Genomic DNA, 25,154 nt, shown 5'->3' with positions numbered 1-25,154 from the left:
TGCCTCTTTTTTGTCTCTTCATTCAGGAGAAACTCTTGAGGTTGCATGGCGGTGTGTTGTGATCTTATTGTCTGTGGATGTGAGCTCCAGGCGGTTCCCGGTGTGATATTCAGAGAGAGGATGTTTGAATTCACGTCTAACAGCGAGTTCCAACATCTGTCCGCACACTGCTGTGTGAGTGAGTCAGTATTATTAGTAAACAATGGCTGCGTCAACGGCAAGCGGCACTGAAGCCTTATAGCTTCTCTGATAACAATAGAAACAGATATGTAATTTATTTAGTCTGGTTAACTTACAGTGGAGATATTAACACATTAATTACACGTTGTGTAACATTGCACAGCCGTAATTACACTTCACAGTCGCCTTGAGTTCAAAATTCATAAAATGCCACGGCTCTAGTTGATCAACTGTTTTCATGTTATATTTAAAATCAAATTCAATTCTATCCCCAACCTCATGCTTTTTTATGCTGAGATGACAGAAATTCACAATTAACTTCCAGCTTTCAAGCCACAAATGCTTAGTCTCACAGTGAGTCGTAAATGATGGTTTTCATACTGAAATATGTTCTTGATAACATTTGAGACCCATATATATAAAAAAAAAAAAAAAATCTGAAACGTGCTCTATAGAATCTTTTGCCCACACAACCTATAATTGTGATTTTTGAATTGCATCTGCTTTTACACGAGAAGGTTTCATTAAAATTGACTACGTTGAGATTGTTGTAATTTTTGTGAGCAATTTGTTTGGATTTGTAAACGAGGCATTTCTATCTCGTATCCTCTACACCACAACAAAAAAAAACTTAAAGTTTAGATTTAAAGGTTAATATTAGGCTTTATGTGGCTTCTGATCCTGAACTAAAATATAGTTTGACACCCCTGCTTTCTACTAACACGTCACGCTCCTCCGAATTGTCCTGAGTTTAAACTCTGAATGCCAACTTCAAGTGGTAGGCGTATGACTTACTTTTTGTACAAATTCAAATCAATAATGTTTTCCTTCAAAGTCGATGGTCTCCACACCTTAGTTGTGGCTAATTGACATGTTGGTCTCATCCACCTTTACCCTCAACAATACATCATCACACACAAATCCTTCTTTCTGATTACTCAGATTTTCTTCAACTTTTACAACTTAAGCTCTACAACTCCAAAAAAAACTGTATCCTGATGCAGAGGACTTTCAGAATAACTTTGACTTGTGTATTTTCTTTTGTTTTTTGTAAAAAAACAAACTAATGTGCAGAGATGTTTAAGATTAGCAGCACGGCTGAGGAGAGGAGGGGGAGGGGAACCCTGTATTGACACTTTGCTGACCCGATGCTGCTTACGCACAGCCAACAGCAACAGAAACAGAAACACTCGGTCATCAGAGACGGAGAAATGCAAGTCAGGCCAGTGCAGAGGAAGCTGGAGAAGCAACTGAAGGAGGAGCTCAAAAATAAACGATTCGGACTGATGAAGACTTCATATGATCTTCAAGTGATCACAAGATTGGATTTGTAGACGAGACAAGTATGTTTAAAATTTCCGAAGTTTTCAAAACTCAAAAGATGATATTTCACTAAAATTGGACAATGGTAAGAGGAGAAGGTTGGTTGTTTTTTTGTTTTTTTGTGGGGGGGGCTTGATGACTTTTTTTATACAGCTGTTCTACAGGTTTTAGTAGTCAAGTGAAATGCTTTTTTTTTTTTTTCCTGTTTCAACCAAAAAGTAAATCCCCAATGTGATACATGTATTTCCATGCTGTATTTTATATCTGCAAATGGCTGTGGTGCACACAAACCCTGCAGCCTGTGAGGGGTTAATGTGAGCTGTAGAAGTCTAAAAACACCTTTCTTTTTCAAGCTTTGATTGTATCAGCAGTGGGATTTGTTGAGGTCAACCGTATCTTACGGAGGCCGTTCTCCAGTAGAACTGCAGTCGCTGCTGCTGAGATGGCACGCTGTCATGGGAACTTTTAGGTTACCATGGAAACTACCATGGCTGATCATTAGGTTCAGTGTTATCACCCCTTCTTACTGTCTCTATCTATTTGCCCCCTTGCTTGTTCAAAACAGTACAAATGAAAGAAAAAAAACGTTGATAACGGTGGGTTTTTTTTTTTTATTATAAAATTTTACAGATACATAAAACTAACCTCCTTTTCATCTTTTCAACACATTGAGTTTAATCCATTTAATCTGCCCATCTATCAGGCTCGCACAGTGCTTGAGGCAATCCCAGCTAACAATGATCTTTTTTTTGCTTAAAATAATTTATATGAGTCCTTTTGGAAGGACGTTATAGCTAATAGAATAATACAGATGTGTTGCTGTAACAAGGAACAAAACAAAACCTTTAAACCCTACTAAACAGAAACTTCTGTGTAAACATGAACCCCGTCAGTCCCCAGCCAGAATGGAGGACAGAGAAAAGCAGAATATAATTGGAATACAGTCTTTAAATTGATTTGGAGGTAATAAAGAAAGACAGGCTTCCTTTTTAATTAACGGAAATTAATTATAGTGTAGAGTTTGCCAGCATTGGAACGTTGATTATTCCTGCAAGACAAAAATATTGTCATCCCAATTATGTATAATGAGTGTGTAAACTATTTTTCCATGTCAACAATGAACCAAATAAAATAATATAAACAAAAACTTTATACATGCCTGACTTGAACTTTGTTGGCCTCAAAGTGCAAAACACTACAAAATTCAGAAAACATGACAAGATCAAGAAAACACTACATTGTATTCTGAAAAATTCGGAAATTCCGGATTTTGTAGTGCTTTCTGAAAATTTTTGTCGTGGTTTCTGAATTTTGTGCTTCCAGGCCACCATGTCCCTCACTCATTTTTGCCAAATTTAAATAAATGAAATGGCTATGCTGTTACATTTTACGCAAATTAAATACATACTGTTCTGGAAAAGCACCAGTTTTGATTCTCATTGGTTTTAAAACCACCATTTCGATCAGATGATAAATTATTGGCGGTAAAAGGGAATTCTCTATGATTGTTATTATATAGTCATTATTCTGGTTAGACTCATTTCAACATGTACATAAGTGGAAGTTATGAAGACGACAGATTCTCTTTCAACAGAAGATAATACTCAGTTGGACCCATGCTATCAACTGTTGGAGTTAAAACTTATTTGCTTTTGACTATAATTTTATCTGACATAAACAAGATGAAAATTCTTTGAACAAGAAGCTCTAGTGTGAACCTGCTGTCTCAACCTCAATGTTTCACAGATGTCATGACAGGTAAAATAGAGAAACATATCTTAAAGATTGCTATGTCTTCATATAGTTTCCTGCTTAATTCAGTGAGCCCCTGACTCAGTTGTAGAACTACTGACATTTGTCTTATATCTGTGATCTACTATCAGTTCTTTTTGTGTGTGTAACATTGATCTTAAATTGTACTTTTCTTATCTTTGTGAGCAAAACAGCAGAAGGCAGATGTTCATTTATTTAACTGGCCAGGCCTTGAGTCAGAAGCGAACACACTGAAGCTGCTGGAAGTGTCTGTGTTAGAAACCGAACACACTTTTTCATAAAATCAAATGTGGGCTGGGTCCTGCAGCATCAATAACAAATTCTGTTCTTTTGTTGGAATTACTGTTGTAATATTAAATTAGTTTAATCAATTTTGCATTTTCTACTTTATTCTTATGTTATGTAGTTTATCATATTTGGATTTATTTGGATTCTTATTCTGGTCCTTTATTTTCCCCATAGTAAACCACTTTGATTTGACTTTGTTGTTGAAATAAACTAGATAAATGTCCTTATGGGAGTCAAAGATGGAGGGCAGAAACAGATGCTCTTGTTGTCCCCGGGGACGAAAGCCTCCCTTGTTTACTCTGGGATCTAATTAGGGCTGCAGGCAGAAGATGTGAGAAGCAATATAATTCCAGGTTTCACTTCTGCACCTTTCCATCTCAATCTTTTGTTTTTTAATGTTCACTTTCAATATGACTTGTTTTTGCAATACTACAGTTTTCCATCGAAGTCGGGGGCAGCAGAGAGAGATCAGCAGAAATCTGCTGACATCACCTCTCAAGATCCAGTCATGGCTTGAATGGGGGTGGGGGCGAGGGGGGGGGGGGGGGGGGCAGAGATGAGATAGAGGCAGAGAGGAGGAGGATGAAGAGGAGGAGGAGGTGGAGGAGAGAAAAGCACAGGACCTGGGCATCAAAAGAATACTGCATCTCTCTCTCTCTCTCTCTCTTTCTCTCTCTCTCTCTCTCTCTCTCGCTCTCTCTCTCTCTCTCTCTCACACACACACACACACACACACGCATTGAGATGAAGTGGATCATGAGGCTTAGAAACACACGCCCACAACAGCAGCATCACTGTGCTGCACCACAGAGAGACCAGCCTGTGTTCTCATCTCTGACTCTCTCTCTCGCTCCCTTGGCGTTGGTCTGCCTCATTCGGTCTCATACACACACACATAATCTCTCTCTCTCTTCATCTCTTCATCTCTTCCTCTCTCTCTCTCTCTCACACACACACACATAGGCAGACACGTGCTGCGGGGAAGATCTGAGTGCTGGGTCGCTGAGCATTCAGATCCCCTCCCCTTCTTCTTCCTCCTTCTCCCTCTCTCTCTCTCTCTTTCACTCTCCCTGTTCACCTTGTCTGTTCCAGCTGTATGGTTTATCGTTGCGTCAGAGCCAAAGGGAGCCATCGAGAAGCATGCCAGGGGAGAGCACTCACAGATCTGTCCCCATCAGCAAGGATCCAGAGCATGGAGCCGAGGAGACAGGGCTCCCCGGACCAGGTAAGACCTTTTGGATGGAGAGAGGAGTCTGTGGTAATCTAGCTGTTCATTGCCGGAGATGGAGACTAGAGCAGTTGTTGAGGACTTTTCAGAAGAAGGAGGAAGCACAGGGAAGCAGACAGAAGTGGAATATCTCATGTGAAGGACATCGAGTTCATAGCTTGGCCATTGCTGTTTGTTGACATGTGCAGTCTGAGTAAGCTGTGATTCAGCTGCATGTTTTGCCTCCTCACTAAACTGTATGTTGACTGCTCTACCAGGTCCCGGCTATTAGCATCCCCCCCCAAAGCTTCTTCCATCCGAACACATCAACTCTCAGCTCGCCTCTTTATAGTCCTCCTTACAAAATTAATATCATATTTCTTTAAAGGTGCTTTCTGTCTTCTAATTGCTTTGTCTGAACCCCCCCCCCCCGGCACTCTACACCACCCCCACCCAAAACCCGGCCTCCTCACCCTGATGCATCCTCCCACTAACCCCATATTCATCTGCATCCACATCTCTCCATCAGTTTGTGGGCTATAAGAGCCGAGCAGCGTGGAGTGGCTCCTCCCTTCCCCCAGCCTGAGCAGGAACATGACACAGCAGCATGGCAGAGAGCACTGTAACACAAAGGCTTCATCATACTGCTGCAATCTGCTATTGCTCATGTTTGTCCTTGCTAATGAAACTGTACCAAAATGTGAATTTAGGGACCTGCCACAAAGGGCGTGAGGAAGATGCTTTAAAGAAAGTTCTCTGCCATACATTTGTACTTATAGATATCTATATTTTAAATAAATGTGCGTGTTTAGATTGGGGTTGCGAAAACGGGAAAAGACAATACAATGGAGTGTATTACACGACTGTGGCATCTCTTTATCACGGATCAAATTGAACAGTAGCTGAAGCAGTGGATCCCCTTGGGGTTGGCAATTCAGCGCTGCAGCCTCTGTGACGCAGCTCTAGTCTGCTAAACTGCGGCCTGATCCCCACACAGGAGACGGCTGCTCAGTTCACTGCAAAGCAAAACACACATTATGTTGTTTCTACTGGAATGATTACAATTCCAGCTTCACGGAGGCAACACAGTGCAGTATTTATATATATTCATTTCCACAATTTGCTTTCATCCAGACATGTTTTAATTATTGTTTTGTATGCTTATGGCAACTGAAGCTGAGTGTACATGTGATTATAGCGAATGCATGCAGTTTTCTGACTAGTGCCAGGTTTCAGTCTCCGAGGTATGACTCAGCACACACACACACACACACACACACACACACACACACACACACACACACACACACACACACACACACACACACACACACACACACACACACACACACACACACACACACACACACCTTGAGCGTCTTGTTGAAACAGTGTTCAGGCAGCCTTTTTGCTAAATGCAGATGCCTCAATCGGTCACCACCCCAAGCAGGGAGAAACAGAAGTGAGGGAGGAGAGGGAGGCCTGAGAAGAAAGGGAGACATGGGAATAAACAAACAGGAGACATTAATGTTCTGCTTTATCAATCCATGTAGTACGACTCATCTCAAAGTCAATGTTCAGGAGCGATTCAAGGGGATTCAAGGAAGGATTGAGTAGAAAGAAACTGATTTGGTTGGGCACATTGTGTGTGTGTGTGCGTGTGTGTGTGTGTGTGTGTGTATGTGTGTGTGTGTGTGTGTGTGTGTGTGTGTGTGTGTGTGTGTGTGTGTGTGTGTGTGTGTGTGTGTGTGTGTGTGTGTGTACCAATCAGCGTGTCGATTGAGGTCACGGTGGCAATGGCCCAGTTAACAGAGCAGATACAGGTTCTGTTCTGCCATGAAAGAAGCTCACACCAGATCTTCTTGGCATATTTATGTGAATCCATAGTTTTATGTCACAGTAACCAATCGACATATAGAGCTATCTTTCATCTGATGTTCTCCCTCCTTTTTCCATTTCATGCTCATATGCGAAGACTTCCCCTTTCTCCTGACCTAATTTCGTTCATTCATTCTGACATTTCGCATGAATGATTTTGAGATGACTGACCACAGTTGATAACACGGGAAATAATATGGGCTAAAAAGACAAGTGTATGGAGAACATTGTAAGTGCCCCCGGCAAACTGTGAATCATGTCCATAAAGAAAAAGACAGACAAGCTGAGGCAGACTAAAGCTTTCCATGTTTTCCCATTTGTGCCTCTTATTATGTTTTTGGCTCTAAAATTAAGAAAAGAAAGAAACTTCAGCCTTATTGTCTTCTTGTAACAATTTGCAGTGTCAGAGGAATATGCACAGTTGAGATGTGTTTGTTTAAATTAGTAGCTGACATTTTGGTGACATTTCTGAAGCTCCCACTGTGTGTGGGATGACAAGAGTGAAGTTCAATTATGAAGATATGATATCTGTTATTCTTCAATAAAGGAGCGACATCATGTCAAGAATTTTATATATCTGTTAATTTAATAATATTCAAATCTAACATAAGTCTCATGGATTATTATTTGTTGTTTTGTTATTTTACTATATTTTAACCCTACTCTATCTGGTTATTTCAGACATGATCAGACACCCATCGACTGACTCCACCCCGAGTGACAGTGGCTCCTCACCGAGTGACAGTGGCTCAAGCCCATCCCCCAGTACGCCACAGAAACGACTCCCAGCATGCACTTCTCCATTTGGACCACGGCTATTTCATGTGACGCCAAGCTCCTCTGGTTCTCAACGACCTCAGCCTGAGGGCTCTGATTATCGCAACCACAACACAAAAAGATTGTCTGGAAAACTAGGTGGTCATGGGCCGTGTGGCCGCCATGTCCCGGTCAAAATGGAGAGAATCAAGGTGTGTGTGCATACCCACAGAATTTTGCGATTTACATTTCCAAGTTGACCACAGATGTGCTACCTGTTTCAGTGCTGTACTGATATGGAATTGTTTTGCATGTATAATGTATTATTTACAGGTCCTGACTGGTTCTGAGGTGGAGAGTGACTATCAGGAAGAGCAGACCATTGACACCCGGGTTGTGATGGGTCAGGAGACTCTGCTCAAAACCACAGAAGCCCAGAATGAGAAGCCACTGGAAACAGGTGGTCAGGCCATACCTTTACCTTATTTCCCTAGCTTTCCAGGGCCTCAGACACAAGCAAAAGAGACTCTGCTGGAAATCAGCAAAGAGGAATGCAAACCCCAAAGTTCTCAAAAACAGCCTGAGGAGCCCAGAATCATACTCCCATCTCCTTTTCACAACCCACCATTCCCTTCCTCCTCTTCTCCAGAGTTAGTCACAGCCGGCCACAGTTTGACAGACAAGGAAGAGGGTCAAACCCTCTCTCAGGATGAAGTGCCTTCCCTCTCTTTCTCCGAGCTCTCCTGTTCAGTTGCTTTGTCCTTCTCTGAGCCAACATATGTTGTTGACCCACTCCGGGTGGGTGTTCCCTCCACGCTTGACCCAGACCTTTATTATACTGCCCCGTCTACACCAATCAAGATGGCTTCTCACTCGTCCTACCTTAAACATCACTCCTATCCTGGTTCCCCAGTCTGCCCTCTGTCTCCTAGCTCTCCATCTGACAGTGAGGAGCTTTGCTCCCCACTCACTTCTCCTTCTGGTTCTTATATTACAGCAGAGGGAGGCAGCTGGGCCTCTTCTTATACATCCTCCACTTCTCCCTCCACTTCCCCCAATCTGCTCCTAACAGAAGAAAACCCAGAAGCCCCTGCTTGTTTTGTGGGCTCCTTGTCAGAGATAGGAGATGAAGATGGAGAGGAAAAGGGCAGAGTGAGTGCAGAGCGGGAGGAGGAAAGAGCAGGGAATTACTGCTTGTACCATCCTGAGGACTTTGCTATGACTTCACGGATTGGAATAACCGATTCAGTGATTGTGGAGGAGGAAGAAGTTCGAAAAGGGGAAGAGATCAGTAATTCTAGGGAAAGTTGTCGTCCTTTCTGGGTGACAGAGGATCGGTCCCCTCTTAGGAGCAGTTGCAGCAGTGACTCCCAGGAAGATGGAGGAGAGTCTGAAAGTTCTCTCTGTCCACTAGAAGAAGCTGCCACAGGAAGAACTGAGTATCCTGGACCTATGGAGACAGGCCTGAGACTGCAGCTACAAGCTTGCATATCAGAAGAACATTATGGACAGAGCAATGCTCATCAAGATCTTCTTTCGCCAACATTGACTCCTGACTCTGAGAGCATAACAATGGGTCCATCTGGCCTTAGCCCTGAGTCAAACGTCCTCCCTCTGGATGCCTTCTGTTCTGGTGCCTTTGATAGGCTTGGCCCAAGTTCTTTCCTACTTTCTCAAGCAGCTTGTGGTGATGACATACCAGAGGAGGAAAGGATGATTCCTGCTTCCCTCATTTCGTTTCCTCTCCACACCAGCCTAATCTTTAAGGCTGATTCAATGGAAATCACCCTCTTTCCCACGGAGGATGAAAATGACATAGTTCAAGACAGTCATGAAGGACAAAATGTAGATGCATATGCAGCTGGAGAAGAGGAGGCAGATGTAGAAGATGATGATGATGACGATGAAGAGGATGATGATGATTATGGTTATGATGAGGATGATGGAGAGGATGATGGTCATGATGATGGAGAAGTAAAGGCCAGTGGCGAAGCTGACACCCTTGAACAGGAGACAAATAAAAAAGATGAGGAAACTGAGGAGCACAATGAGGTTGGTCAGGAAGGCAAGGTAGAGGTGAAAGTTGTAGAAGAAGTTGAAGCACAGGAAGAGGATGATGATGATGAGGATGATGACGATGATGACGATGATGATGATGATTGTGATAGCAAAGCTGTCGATGATGCAACAGATGAAGACAGTTCAGCATCATTCCTTCCTTCACTTTCAGAAACATCCATTAATGAGGTGTTGGATGAATCGTTCTGTTTCCAAGATGATACTGATGATTCTCTAGATTCTGCATCATACAATGGGGAGGAAGACGAACGTTTATACAGCACTGAGAGGCATGCACAATCTCTAGAACCAACCGCAGAAAACGGATATGATCTGAATGAAGTCCCGTCAGGACCCGAACAGGAGTCAACCCTTGGTACAGCTCAAGCTGAACCTTTGCACACACAACTCAACATGGACGAACAAGCAACAGGTCTTTCTGAAGCCATTGCTGAACACCCCAAAAGCAATAATGTGGACAACAAACCCCAAGATGAACCTAAAAATCATGAACCTCAATCAGGCTCTCAAGTAGAGTCCAAGAGTGAAGCAAGTTGCACAAAATCTGTGCATATGCAAGCAGCCCAAGACAAACCGGTGGATCAGGATCAGGAGAAACTGTCCAGTCCATCACAAGGAACATCTGGTCAGCCAGAGTCTCAAAGCAACCTGCACAAACATCGAGATGGAAGCGAGACAATAGAGGAGCGTTCTTGTCTTAAAACCCCTGAAGAGTCCAAGAAAAGTCTTTATGTTGCTTCTCCCACAACATCTGCAATATTTCCCGCTTCACTTGATTCTGATACTGAACCTCAGACTCTTCCTTCCTTTGGCCCTTCTGTACAGGATACGGCTGAGCCAGACAGCTTGCTCCCCTTACAAGAACTGTCAGAGGAAACCCGCCTGTGCTGTGGTTACTCAGGAGATGAGCCCACAAAAGAACTCGAAAGGGACTCATACAAATTGCTCATAAAGCCACGTCATTACCACTCTGAAAGTCAAAGGGCTGTAGGAGCAAGTAGGGTGGCATTATCAAAGGCTTTTTCAGCTAAATACGATGGGCAAATTGGGGCAGAGTCCAGCTTTCACACCAATATGGAGCTTGAACAGAAGAGTGGGAATGATTCAGTTGAGTGTCGAATCACTGAGTCCGGTCCCTCTGTAAAAATATTCACTGCTACAAATGACTTGAATAAAGGTGTTCTTCTTCTGTCTTGTCCTAAAGATCCTTGTCCCAACCTCAGTAACATCCCTATTTCTGCCTCCCCGGAAGTGATTTCAGAACTGGCTGACAATCTGGTCTTAACCTCTGAACAATGCCCTGTTGACTCTGCCCAGGAGAACCTGAGGGAAAACACCTTGAGTACTGATGAGGGGGCGCTGGGAGCCGTCGGATCCCCACACTCTCCGCTTGCCATTTCACCAAAAAGGGAAAACTCTGAAACAGAGACGAGCAGAGAGATGGGCCCGATAGCTGGAGCATGGTCTGACACCAGGATGGGACTCGGCTTCGGTCTAGGATTAGGTTCAGCATCTGAATGTGGCGTGTGGGGAGCAGGGGAATCTCTCTCATTGTCGATGGGAAAGAGATATGACTTAGAAGCAGAGAGCCTCCTCATATGTGATGCGGAGGGCCAGAGCTCACAGACAGCTATGGTTCCAAGTGACGAGTGCAAAAACTATGATAATGTTGTGAGTTCTATTTTTGATGAAGCAGATGACAACAGCCAGCATGGAAAGAAGGACCAAATAACTGATGATGATTTGGTCGTAGGGGGAGCCTGTGAGTCCAATTTGGCCCGTTGGAAGTCTATTGAGGAGATTTCAGAAGCAGGAGGAGGAGAGGATGGCAGTTCCCGATTTCCAGAGGATGATGTTAGTAATCTCAATCCAGACAATGAATTAGAAAACACTGACGCACAGACACAAGATGCTTGGAATACTTCTAACAACAACAATGATTCTACTTTTAACTCCTTGGAAGTGAGCTTGTATGGAAGTCTGAATGCTCTGTCAGAGGAAGTAAGACACCAGAGTGTGAGCATCAGCGTTAGAGAGTCCGTGTCCAATATTCCGCTTGAAGAAATGCCAACTCAAGTTTCAGATGATAAACGACAGGAACCAACAGAGAGCTTGGCAAACCGAACATCAGAAACAAAGCAAACACCGTTGTCTGAGGATGGTATCTGTGGCATCTCGGCTGAAACTGAAACAAATGAAGGCCTTGATTCACCAGATAAAGAGTCAAAACGTCATACTAGTGTACAATGCCAGCCAGTCAGTCCAGAGAGTAGAATGTTTTCTTTGCTACAGGGATCCTTTGGATCCTTTACTCCTACATGCAAATTTGATTGCAGCCAACAAAGAAGAGCTTCTGAAGACAAAGTCAAAAATGTTTGTCAGTCAGAAACAGTGATGGTGAAGCCTCAGAAGGAAGTCCAAAGAAAAAATGAAGTCTGTCATGTATCTGACAGAATTGTAGATAAACCAAAGACTAAAGATGCCTTTAGTGGACATCCATGTGTTGAGTGTGACTCAGGGGATGATGAGGAGGAAAAGGTCGGGGGAAATGCAAAAAACAGAGGTGAAAAAAAAACAAAAAACAAACAGGACAGCAAATCTTTCTCAGCGCAGAAAGAACCAGAGCACTTTGTCTGTCAAACACCTCAGGGCGGATTTTGCACAGATGCTTCAACTCCTACTAAGAAAGGGAGGAGAGGAAAGCAGAACAAACAAAGGGCATCTCAGACAGGCAGCCATGCTGACTCCAACCTTGGAATTATTGATGATCCAAAGAAACCCTCTCGTCCATTAAATGCCACAACGGATGAATGGGCGAAGGAGATCGCTAACAGTTCTACAATTAAGACAGTCCACAATGCAAATAACAACTCTCAACAAAGAACATCTGCAACAGATCAAGTTGATGCTGCTTTACCGACACAGAAAGCTGTCAATTCTTGCCCTGATGTCAAAAGTCATTGCCATGGACATCACAGCTCTGTTGCGTTTACCACAGAAAACCTCAATGTTGTGAACGCAATGGACCAAGACTTACAACAGAAAGGAGAAGTGCTCGATAATAGACCTCTATCTGTTAGTCACAGAAGAATTGCAGTGGACATTAACGACAACAACATTAACGACACATCTCTCCACAACAACATGGAATACTCACTGAATCCCCATTCTTCCACAGCATCTCCTATTTCTTCTTCCTCATCATCCTCCTCACTACCTTGTGCCTCAACAGAGCCAGAAAATGATCTTCCTACACCAGTGCAGGAATCCCAACCTGTTCTCTCAGCCCAACAGCAATCCTCACTATCCCCATGCCACACCAACCCCGCCCTTTTCTCCGTGTCCTCTAAGCCAGCTGCTCGTTCTGGATATCCCAACAGCTACTTTCAAGAGTTGACCGATGCCCTGTCCACATCATCTACATCAACCACAAGTGTCTCTTCACCCTCATTTTCCACTGCCATGCCATTAGACTTGTTCCAGGCTGACCAGAGGTCTTCGTCACCTGGATCAGGGACTCAAGAGTCTCGTCCCCAAAGCCAATCACACTCACAGATTCAGGCGAATGTTGGAATCCTTCCTCAGAAGCAAATCAAACAAGGCCCCATGTGGAGTCCCCAAGGCAGGTGCAGAGGTAAATGAACAACGTTATGTTATGATTGTTATGTTGATAAAACAACCCAATATACACTTACAAATTCTATATTTGTTCTGTTGTACCTTAGTTAATGGAATTGCATTTGAAAAGAACACTGCTACTATTTCACCCTAGACTGTTTGCTTGTGAGTTTCAAGAAGAATATGAACTTCCTGATGTGTGAATGATAATGCATGTATGTTCTGTAAGGTCCATGCTTGGCTGAAGAGGAGACTGACAGTGAAGATGATTGTGCACCACCCAGACATGGGCAGCGATCCCAACCCAGAGGAAGTAGGAATGGATCATTTCACAATGTCTGTGATGCTACCAATCAACAGGAAACCCAGCCTTTCTCGTCCCGTCATCTCTCTGACAGACACTCAGGCTGTCCAATCAGTCACAGCCACAGCATCTCTGAAGAGATTGATCTATCCTTCAAAAACAACTGTGAGTTTCTTTTTTAAAACCAACTATGGATAATCTAAATAATCTAGATAATCTAAATCTAAATTACCTTAATTCCATTAGTCTTTGTTGAACTACTCCCGGTTTTCTCTTTCTGCCTTTTGTTTATAAATCTATAGTAACCCTAACCTTTGTTTGCCATAGGCTAATCTGATTCCTTAGAACATTTCATGATGTTACAACACCATAAAATGGATACAACAGACTCAGAAGTGCCTTTGTTACTTTAAGTTCCTTTCAAAATATTGACACGGGCTTCTTTCACATGCATGCCCTCATATAGGTTCTATACTTGCTTCCTGTAATGAGTCTGAGAGTGAAGGGTCAGTGCCGGAGTTAGAAGAGCCAGAGCCAATAAGACCCTCCGAGCCACAGGTGAGTCAGTTGACATGCTTCATTTTTCTCTTTACATTAAATCTCACCTTTTGATGCATGTTGAATGTAATGTATTATCATAACTTCTGTGCCCATGCCATGATACAATAATTTCATAGTGAGAGTCTCCTTAAATGCCAACAGTTGAAAAAAACAAACAAAACTAAAAAAATAAATAAATAAGCAAAAGCAGTGATCTGATTCCTTTATATTTCATGTTGCGCATGTTAGCTGCTATGTCTTTTCATCACAATATCAACAATGAGATTCATGGTTCTGTGGCTATTTCTTTTTGTGATTTAGCTGTTGTGGCTGTTGTCTTAGTTTATAGTTTTTTAATCAACGTTTGGGAAACTGCTGCTTTTCATGATAAAACAAAAGAAAACTGTTTTTTCCGACCTCGACAAAGAAATACAAAACAGAAAGCAACAGCCATCCTTATCTTGTGTTTTATTAGATGAAAAGGAACCAAGGTCAGTCATCCATCCATCCATCCATCCATCCATCCATTGTTAAAGTGAGCTCACCGATTTGCTTTCCTCCCTACAGTCCATTTCCTCTGCAGATGAAGGATTGAACAGACCAAAACAGAGCCGCAGTGAGAAAAAGGCACGCAAGGTCGGGTCAAAGATACAAAGAGAAAAAAAAAAACTAATTATAAATTTAAATCGAGGACTTTCTAATAATAGTTCTGCATAATGTCAGTGTTGAGGTTTTGCTGATTCTCTGCTGCTGTTTCTGTATGTAGGCCATGTCTAAACTGGGTCTGAAGCCAGTCCACGGTGTGACCAGAATCACTATTAGGAAGTCCAAGAGTATCCTGTTTGTCATCAGCAGACCTGATGTATTCAAAAGTCCTGCGTCAGACATCTATATTGTATTTGGAGAAGCAAAGGTGAATCTCTTTGTTGGCCTTTCATTTAATTGTCAGTGCATGTTCATAATTTCCTCTCACTCAGTCCCCCCCCTTCTCTTTTTCACTCGTCAGATCGAAGACCTGTCTCAGCAGGCTCACAAAGCAGCTGCAGAAAAATTCAAGGTGCCTGTGACTTCCTCCCCGTTAACTCCACCGGTCCCACCCAGCCTCACTATCAAGGAGGAGAGTGAAGAGGAGGAGGAAGAGGTACTCAGAGTCTCTACTGTTGTTTCTGAATATATATGCACTACTTGAGCTGTCAGTGCTTTTAATTGCCTATTTCTTTTTCTCTTCTTCTTTCCATCCATCAGTTGGACGAAGGCGGTCTGGAGCAGAGAGACATCGAATTGGTGATGGCTCAGGCCAACGTGTCACGAGCCAAGGCCATCCGTGCGCTGAAACACAACAAGAATGACATTGTGAATGCTATCATGGTAAGGAAGGAGGGGAGAGAAAGAGAGAGAGGGATGGAGGAAGGGAGGGAAAGAGGACAGATGGTGTACAAAATAATGAGTCATAGTCGACAAGCAGGAAGTTGGAGAAAGAGCAGAGGACAAATGAACAAGTAAAATTTCTCCCCAGTAACTGAGTAACCTCTGCAGTCCTGTAGGTCATCGATGGCGGGTACATCGCCACTAGGTGGCAGCAGCTACCAACCCTGAGGTTACTGCAGGAGTTTTCAAGTGACGCAGATTATTTTCTTTTCATGATTTGGTTGTAAAACCTCATGAACGTGATTTAAGATTAGCGGCACAGCTCAAACTCTAAAACATCAAATACATTTACTCCTTTTTTTCCAAATCATCTGTAGTGAGTGGAAAGAAACAGGTTCAACTTGAGTGTAGGAATTACTTTTGTTGAGATGTGAATATTATTTGTGATGATTGTACAATTCAGTTTCAATCTAAATCTTTTTTTTCCTCTTACTTTTCTGCACCTCTTTCTCACAGGAACTGACCATGTGAGTGATGAGGACGATGTAACATCCCACGACTCCCTTCTCCAGCCTAAAAAGCCTAAATACTATACTGACTCTTCTGTATCGCTGCTAATCTATGTTGCACCCCACCCCCCCCCCCCCCCCCCCCCCCCCCCCCCCCCCCCCCCCCCCAATATCTGCTAAATAAAGTCCGTTCTGATGTCAGCTCTTTTGCCTCATGAATCGATTTTTTTTTTTTTTTTTTACTATAAAAAGATTGATACAAATTCTGCAGATAATCTCACTTTATTCAGTGATGTCACCGATTCCTTTATGGGGTGGCAGAGATCACAGTGGAGCCAAGGCTTTGCACTCTGGTTCTCAAAATTAGATGGCACATTTTAAAGAATAGCCTGATAAGGTTCTTTCTGGATAAGACAAGTAAAATACAATTTTTAATACTAATAGGTGTGATTTTTCATGGTGAAATGCTAAACTTTCAGTTCATCATTATATTTTGTAACATGTTGGTCATGTGCAGGTAATTCGTTCCATTTTTGTTTGAGTTGCTTGCATGTTCTCCCACAGACCAAACACACCAACATAATAAGGTTAAATAGTGATGCTACATAGGGGTTAATGTGTGTGGTAGAGACATCTGTCGACGGCCATCACCAGAAGTGATCAGCCTACAACCATAGGTTGGACGAAGCAATCATAGAAGATGCATGGTTGTGTGATGCCACAGAATGTCGGACAGAACGTTTAAAATTTATTGTACAAAACCATTTGCAATATAACACATAGACACAGGACTACCATCTTGGACGATTAAAAAAATGCAAAAGATACAGTACGAAGCATCTCAAGCCTTCACATGTTATTCACACAAAACCAAACCAATGTGAAAGCATAGGTAGTATTTCAATGTGGGAAATTATAAAAAAGAAACTGCTGTTAATGATTCAAATACTATCACGTGTAATGAAAGCAATTATTTAAAGGGATAGTATAGATTTTCACAAACCAAACAGTTTTTTTTTGTTATCAATATTAAAGTGGCATTCAAAAAAATAAAAAAAACATCTTTCTTGTATGGCTCTCTCCTTTGGCAGGAATTGTTGCTCTCCTGAGTATTCCTCATTGCAGTTCAGTCTAGTTCTCCTGAAAATCAAAAATAAATGCCTCTGGGCTCCCAAGTCAAGCCAAGGGACCAATGCCACCCTAGGAGCTGGTGAGAGGTTGGAGGACATTGTTCTCAAAGTGTCCCTGGTTAGTAATATTCCCAGCTGGAAAGTATCTGGCCACCACAAAGGAAGACCCGTCGGATGCTGTGGCCTTTCCAACGCCCAGCTGTTTGGTACTCTTCCACACCATTGCTGTGAAGTGACCTGTGGGACGAACAGAAAAAGAAATTATAAATTCAAAGCGTGAAGAAGACATCTAACAGCAGGGGGATGGGATAGGAGTGAGGGATAAAAAAAAAAAAAATACTCTGTTAGGACTTGGTTGAAACTAAGTACACATCATTTTAAGTTCTTCTAAACATTTACAGACGTTGGAATTTTAATACCTCTCCTGGTACTTTGCACATCGTATCCCCTTCTGTAACTATCTGGGAACTTTGAATGAGTCAGTGTAAATCACTGCGATGACCTACAAGTGATCTGCATCGTTTGTGATAAACCAACTCCCCATAGTACACACATACGCATACGCTGTGGCTGTGGGAAAACATCTGAATAAATTAATGCAGACTGACAGGCTTAGGAGTGATACAGAAGATTGTGATTCCCTCTCAGTTTCCCCAGTCACCGAGTCAGACAGTCACACATTGGCTGAAAATGTGACCTCAGCACAAGAATAACATGCCTGAGAAAGTGTCCCACAGAGAGAAAGAGAAACTGGCGGCAACCGACAACAACAAGCAGTAAGCAACAGATAGACTGAGATTAAAATGAGACACACACACACACACACACACACACACACACACACACACACACACACACACACACACACACACACACACACACACACACACACACACACACACACACACACACACACACACACACACACACACACACACACACACACACACACGTTTGTGATACTCACCCGTGCCAGAGGAGAATCCAGGACGATTGAAATTGTACTGTTTCACTTCATCATACCAGCGGTCTGCCACATCCTTCCCTGCACGAGCACGGGACAGAAAAGCAACTTAAAAGGACAGTCAAATCAGTCACAGGTCATCCATATTAATCAGACTAATAGCGATGTAAAGAGACGGCATCTTTGAGTTACAAATCCCCCTCAGGCCCATGTTGTTTACAGCACTGCACTTTGTGTCACCCGCTGCTGCAGTGTAGATGTTTTATGAATCACATTGGCCCGGGCTGACATATTTCTGCGGTGAGTCATGGTATCTGGAGTGAGAAGGGCAAAATAGGTCCCAGCTGCTCATTTGCAGGCACAGGGAGTTGGGATCAAGCATTTTATTCCAGACTTAAAAGTAGACTAAACTATTGCACAGAGGAATGTGTCTTATTAGATTTTCCCATTTTCTCTTTATCACAAAGAAACGTATCCATGGAGACGGCCATGTTGGAAGAAATCACATGAGTACAGTGAGGCTGAGACAGACACCACCTGTCATTAAAATGCTTACTTGCAGTACTTTCTCATTATATGCATGCACTCTGACTACCTGTCTGGTCATAGGAGGCCCATGCCAGGTTTTCTCCACAGCTCCCTCTGCTGGACTCAACGCTGTGTTTCAGGATCCGTGTGCTGGCCAGACTTTCAGCGTAACTGTGGAAAGAGAAAGTTCAGCCTGTTGGTTACTGGCTTGTGTTTTCCTGTTTTCCTCACTTTTACATTGTGGATCCTGATATATAGGTATACATAAAATATATAATCCGCCAAAGTGGTGAATCGGGTGCAATTGGCTGAGGAGTGTTTTACCTCCTGTTGTCTGTGTACACCCTCTTCTCTGCTGAAGTAATTTGCAGTGGGGGTAATCCAGCCCCATAAGGAAAATAAGAACAACACAATGACAGAAGAAGGGATTTAAATGAGTGATTGTGTGTTCATAGGGAGCCATGTGTGTAAATATATCCCATAAGTATAGAATACCAACAGAAGTTACATTACAAAATATAACTGATGAGTTAATATGAAAAAGGCATTACGGTTTTCAGAAACATATTAAATAATATGTTGGTATATAGAATTAATAGGATGACATACATTGTTCTTCTTACAAGTACTTTTCAAACATGATTACCGTGAATGTGTGTGTATAAGTGAATGTATATAAACGACAGCTGCAGGGATGTGGCGACAATATATGCAAAATGTGTTTACCTCTATAATGTTGATTATATGTATATATGTAAAAATGCTAATATGTAAATGTCTGAAAAAATGTTTTCAAATTCTTTCACAACATTTCATCATATAGCATTTTTCAACATGGGAATTTATTTATTGATTTATGTAGCTACAAAAATAGCCTGATAATAATAAATTAACTTTATTGGCAAACCAGGGACTGAATGGCCACTTGGAGTACAGGGACCTTTCTGGACAAGCTGACGTTTGAAATACAAAAACAAAACAAAACAATGTGGTCTGATCATGTTCTGAACAACCTGTGTGATGTTTTGAGACTATAGCAATTCAACTGTCATAGGGACGTCATCAGCATCCTGCACTAAACACAACAGCACTGACTAAATGTCAGAGATATTAATGTCCATAGTGTAGATTTTCAGCATTAAAGTTGCAGTTTCTTATTTAAAGAAAAAGATCAGTGAGAGCATTTCTCAATCAGCCTTCCTGAATCAAATGATTTACAAGCATGAATGGATGAACAACTTCTCAGTCATTACTGTGCTTCAGCTGCTTCTCTATATAATTAGGTTTATGACACATGAAGCTTTTGCTTTTGTTGCTTTGCATCATCAAACATACTTAAGTAAATGGAATGAAAGGGTATTATGCAGGAGACGTTCCTTTCCGTTTTTTTTTCACACAATGCTGAACGGTCTTATGCAATTAATTTCCACAGCTTCTCTCCCAATAGTTTGAAACAAAGCTTCTTCCAAAATTAATTTGAAAGAAGTGATGTGGCCACAATTAGTGGTAAATATGTTGTCAACATAAAAAGTGAGCGCAACAAAAACAAGCCAAACACCTGAGAGCTCATGTTACATTTAATGGTGATTGGACTTGACAGACCGAGCTGCGACTGTCACCGTTATCCGGGGCGGTCTGACAATGACTGCCATGTGTAGTCCTTGCTAATTAGGTTTCTAATTTGATCTGTGTTGTGCATTAACCCACCGGGCAGCCTCTCTGCTCAACTTGCTGCTCAGCTTCAGCGGAGGGGCCTGGTGCTTCTTCCTGTACTCGTTATGGCAGTGCAGCACCTCTTCAGCAAACTGCTTGGAGGCTTGAGGGACCAGAGGGACCAAAGGGGACCAGAGGCAGCAGCAGAGTTAGACGTCATCTTGACAAAAAACACTTAATGAAGCAATACAAGGACTGACACACACACACACACACATGGCTGCAGCAAAACCAACCTACAGTCTGACTGACCTCAGACAGCAAGTGCTGAATTGGTGACGGATGATGGGGCAGAAAACGTCATCCACAACACCCCCACCCTACCCCACCCATCCCCGCCTGCCTGGTGCCTATCACTCACTGGCCTTTTCATACGTCTCACAATCTCTCAAGTGCTCACACAATAGGCACATTCACATAGTTACACAGAAACAATGGATGCTGCCAGCATCCATCGGCCATGCTGCTCAGTGGAGACAACAAAATGCATAGAAGAGAAGAAGCACATCACATTACAATTCATGAAAATGTGATAGATGACTCTTATCTAATTTAAGATAGCAAGGCTCACGAACCAGGAAGCCATGAGTCATGTGTGCAGACACATTTGTGGGGGCAAAGCTGTAACTCGCACAACAATCAAAGTTAAACTCCACAGGGTGCAGTATCCACTTACCTGATTTTCCCATGGTGCTGACACAGGAAGGCTTCAGCGAGATCAGTAACAAGCTTTGCACAGAGTGAAAGCAGCTTCTGCTCTGTCTTGTTTTCTCTCTCTCTCTCTCTTTCGGTCTCTCCTTTTTGTTGCAGTTTGCAAGTCTTGGAGTTCTGAATCAGCTCTTCATATGTTTATCCTATCTCATCGCACCCTAAATATAAAGATTTTTCACAAAGTTCCCCCTCAGCTATTCATCCGGATATCATTTCTATTTCACAACATGCTTCCTCCTTGAGTTTTGCTTCACTTGATTTGAAGAAACTTGCCGCCTGTTTCCCCTGCAGCCTCACGCCCTGCCCTCTGCACGCCCTGCCTCTTTCTTTATGGCCCAGAGAAGCTCACACCCACAGCTGCCTGTGCATTCCTCCAAATGAAAGGGGAACCCCTTCACCCACTGCTGACATCATCTTTATGAGACACATCTCCATATATGGGTCCAACAGTCTGGTTTCTGGTGGTTTCTTGCTGAGAAAAAAAAAAAAACCCTCTAGTTTATGTGAATGAGACTGTGGCTTTTTCTTTCTTTTTTCTTTTTTTCCAAACTGGTCTTCTAATGTATTGAACTAAAGTTTATATGCCAATGTCTCTTTCACTTTCAATCTTTAAATAGACTCAATCTAACACACACAAAAAAAAGAAAATACATCTAAATAAAAGAATGAAGTATGCATCGGACATCATTAAAAACAACAGGCAACACACGCTGCTTTCAGTTGCCTATATATATATATATATATATATATATATATATATATATATTGTGAAATGGCATGAAATAGCATGAACAAATAAATAAATAAATAAAAAGTTTGATCAATAACGTCTGGTTCAGTAAATTGCTCTTAATCCGCCCACATGAAAAAAGAATGACTGCTGAACCTCCCTGCTGAATGAAAGACAAGATGAAGAACATGAATGATTGAACAATTTACCTGTCGCCTCCCACACACAGGAGAAGGCAGGAGGCCGCAGAAGAAATTTCTACTGTTTGTTTTCCCTGTATAGGTTTCTTCTCTTCTCATGCTTTAATGGCGCTTTAATGGCGCTTCTAACAAAGGCATAAATAACTTGCAGCTAGATGCCATGAATGACCTCATATTTTTCCATTACTCAGCATTTGAAACAGTGACTGCACTCTTTGCACATGGCCACGGGCCTGTGTAAAGAATGGATGCTTCAGAAAAGCCCTCTTACATTGTCTCAATCAATAGGACTTCATTGTGTTGGCAAAGTGCTCTGATAAAACCTCCTCATGTGTAACTGTAAATGCTGACTGAAGATTTCCAAGTGCTGAATGACAATTTGTGCTTTCATTATTGAGCTTGAATAAAGCAAGGTCACTGCAGAGACACCCGACGTTAGTATCAATTACCACTAAGTGTACATGTATACAAACTGGCATCGACTGAAGGATTTCTACAATTACTGAGTGGACTGGTATGAAAATGTTGACATTCTTGTTTTCACTCACGTCCTTACATGATGGGGGTCAGGCACCTTTCATTCATTTCTTTCATCGCTCTTAAGTGATGTCAGTCATTCCTGAAAAGTGGCACAGTTCACTATATTATGTCGAAGACATGAAAAATAAAGTTCACAACACATTTATTAGGTGTTTGATTTCTCTTTGAGGATATTTCTGTTTTGTTTTTTTTCACATGCTGAAATAGTCATTTCTTTTTCTCGTTTTGTACCGCTCAGGTTGATTAGGATTCAGTTGTTGAACAACCAGAAGTTGAAAAGAAAACCTGTTTATAAAGAGAAATCAATAAACCAAGATAAATAAAGAAAAATACATTGAACTGAACAATGAAAACGTTTATTTCCTCTTCGAAGTCCAAATATTAAAGAAAGACAAAATACTGTTCATTTCTTAACCTTTGGTTAACTACTCAGATAGATCCCAGCATTGCCCTCTTGAAATAATTATTTGCTTCCACATTAGATTTTATTGATACCAAAGCATTTCTTCATAAATATTAAAAAACAAATCAAAATATTACCCTTATTATTCTACAGCATTGCTTAACAATGTATATATGTGTATACTGTGTGTGTCCATGTTGTGGTGTCAGGTCTCACATACATTTGAAGCACTGCTATGTAACCTCACTAAAGGGAAATCATATGCAAACTGTTGTGCATTTATGTGTGTGTGTGTGTGTGTGTGTGTGTGTGTGTGTGTGTGTGTGTGTGTGTGTGTGTGTGTGTGTGTGTGTGTGTGTGTGTGTGTGTGTGTGTGTGTTTTCTCTCTGCTGCAGTTTGTGTTTTCACTGTCCTGGCAACTGATGCAGCAATTCATGCTGGCAATACGATAAATCATTTTCCCAGGAAAAAGCTTCACAAATGAGTCATCTTGAACAACGAGCGTCGATTTACATGAGGGTAAGGCCTGAAAGGAAAAGTTCCCTCTGAGGTTGTGTCTGATTCAATCATGAATCATGATTTGAAACCGGAACAGATCATTTTTAAGAGGGGGACACAGAGGGTACGGAGATTTGAACTTTGAAGGCCATCGCAGTGGCTGCCACAGACATCTCTCTTTAGCCTCTAAACTCCTTCATAGAAATAACAGTTGAGATTGCTCTTATTGTAATCATTTCTTTTTCTGTATTCTAACAAAGTTAGACATTTTAGGAGGGTGCATAGGACTTTTTCATGCAGTCAGCATTGATGATAGGTTTGACTTTTCCTTTTGGAGCACATGGTGTCAGGCTCAGCTGTTTGCCTCATAGTGACAAGGTTGTGAGTTTCTGGCCCAGGTTTGAACGTTTGTGCTGTTTTCTCTTTATAGTTAATACGAGTCTTTGAATTTGAGTGAGCCATGTGCATGTGCATGGATGAATGTCCACTTGGTGACATTGTTCTCTGTGTGTTTTTTAACACAGAAAGAAACTCAATTACAAACTACTTTTAGGTTTGGATTCATCTTTACAACACAATTATGGGTGACGACTTTCACAAGTCAGGTGCCCTCTCATGTCCCCATTGAAACTCTGCCCTTGATTGAAAACATGATGGAAACATGAGTTTCAATTATGTCTGAGAAGACATGTGCTGTGAATAATCGATATGGCACACAAGAGTAATCGACCAGTTCATGCAGTAGATTTCAAATCATAATTATTATAGTGGACTAGAAGAGAGTGAGAGAAAATTAGAGCTGATTAAATTTCCCGTGGGATTTACCACCAGTTATTCCACCGCGTTTTAATTAAAGACATTAAAAAACGTCGAGCATATTTCCCCCATGTGATCTTTCTTGGTGTATTTTTCTTTCCTGCCACACGGTGGGACTGTTAACAAAGACACAAAACGAGGACGTGGGGAGAAATATTAGTCACACTAAGTGCAACTAATGGCACCCTGGTTTCATAATATGAGTGGACATGATGAGATTCATGTGAAAAGTCAAGCCACTTGATTTCTCATTAGTCGGACGGTTCCATCTGAACACATTGATTTCTTCCTTTCCCCCCTCCCACCATCTGCATGGAGATGGGGCTAGACAGCTGGAGGAAGACATTTACATAGTGGCTATGCAGGAACTTTAGTGTGCTGCATCTTAATTTGTTGTAATTGAGATATTTGAGGAGTATGTGTGTTCAATGTGTGTCTATTTATAGTGCGAACACGCACCTTTGAGTGTAGGCTGGTTGTATGAGGGGGCGGCGTTGTAATTTATAGAGATGCTGCCTTTTAGAGGGGCAGGACAGACATTGATCAATGCAGATATTACATCATTTATCTCTGCACATTGGCTATATCTGCTGTAGTTATTGCTTGGCTCCCCTCCCTGTCTGCTGTGACACTGTTCCTTCGCTTCTCCTCCCCTCCCAATCACTTTCCCCATGTCTCTCATCTCCTCCCTCCAATTCATTTTTTTTTCTTTCTCGGCACCTGAAGCCCCTAATGAAAATCTTCCAGCAGATCCCTTATAAAAAGAAAAGAACACCAAATACTTTCTGGGCCAGAAATAATTTTCCACCCCAGTCTTGACTGCAGTGGATGTGGATTTATGGCTACAGAAATGTGAAATAACTCTAACTGGGGCTGTAAGTGCACTTAGTTGCATATAATTCCTCTTTAGCGATCCCAGGAGAGAGGTGAGGACTTTTTAATAACTCCTTCCATTCACCTCCATCCTCATTAAGAGGTCTAGTTGAGTGAAAATGGAGACATCTACTGAGGGGGTGTTGAGAGGATTGATCTCAGCTGAGAGAAAGAGAAAGTGAGGGGGCCGCACTTTTTCGAGGGAATTGTTGGAAGCTTCCTCCC

General features: G+C 42.0%; 2 protein-coding genes across 2 annotated transcripts; one reads left to right on the top strand and one right to left on the bottom strand.

The window, feature by feature from the left end:
- Positions 1-4,704: 4,704 nt before the first annotated feature.
- Positions 4,705-15,899, top strand: nacad (NAC alpha domain containing; the record flags this gene model as incomplete). The annotated part of the gene is made up of 12 exons (XM_080501330.1): positions 4,705-4,789; positions 7,331-7,617; positions 7,739-8,696; positions 9,087-9,313; positions 9,416-10,109; positions 10,689-11,645; positions 13,873-13,964; positions 14,514-14,582; positions 14,713-14,859; positions 14,953-15,087; positions 15,192-15,314; positions 15,831-15,899. The coding sequence occupies 12 exons, from the start codon at positions 4,705-4,707 to the stop codon at positions 15,843-15,845; spliced, it is 3,789 nt and encodes a 1,262-aa protein (XP_080357456.1). The 3' UTR covers positions 15,846-15,899.
- A 665-nt stretch (positions 15,900-16,564) lies between these two features.
- Positions 16,565-21,076, bottom strand: glipr2l (GLI pathogenesis-related 2, like). Its single transcript, XM_080500376.1, has 5 exons — positions 20,835-21,076; positions 20,153-20,261; positions 18,513-18,616; positions 17,921-17,998; positions 16,565-17,190 (listed from the first exon to the last, which is right to left on the bottom strand). Exons 1-5 carry the CDS (start codon positions 20,845-20,847, stop codon positions 17,024-17,026), a joined length of 471 nt encoding a protein of 156 aa, XP_080356502.1. The 5' UTR covers positions 20,848-21,076; the 3' UTR covers positions 16,565-17,023.
- Between the last annotated feature and the right edge of the window lie 4,078 nt (positions 21,077-25,154).

Source organism: Blennius ocellaris, assembly GCF_963422515.1.
Source record: "Blennius ocellaris genome assembly, chromosome: 8".
NCBI lineage: Eukaryota > Metazoa > Chordata > Actinopteri > Blenniiformes > Blenniidae > Blennius > Blennius ocellaris.
The sequence above is the reverse complement of the archived record's forward strand: the minus strand, read 5'-3'. Positions and strand labels throughout refer to the sequence as shown.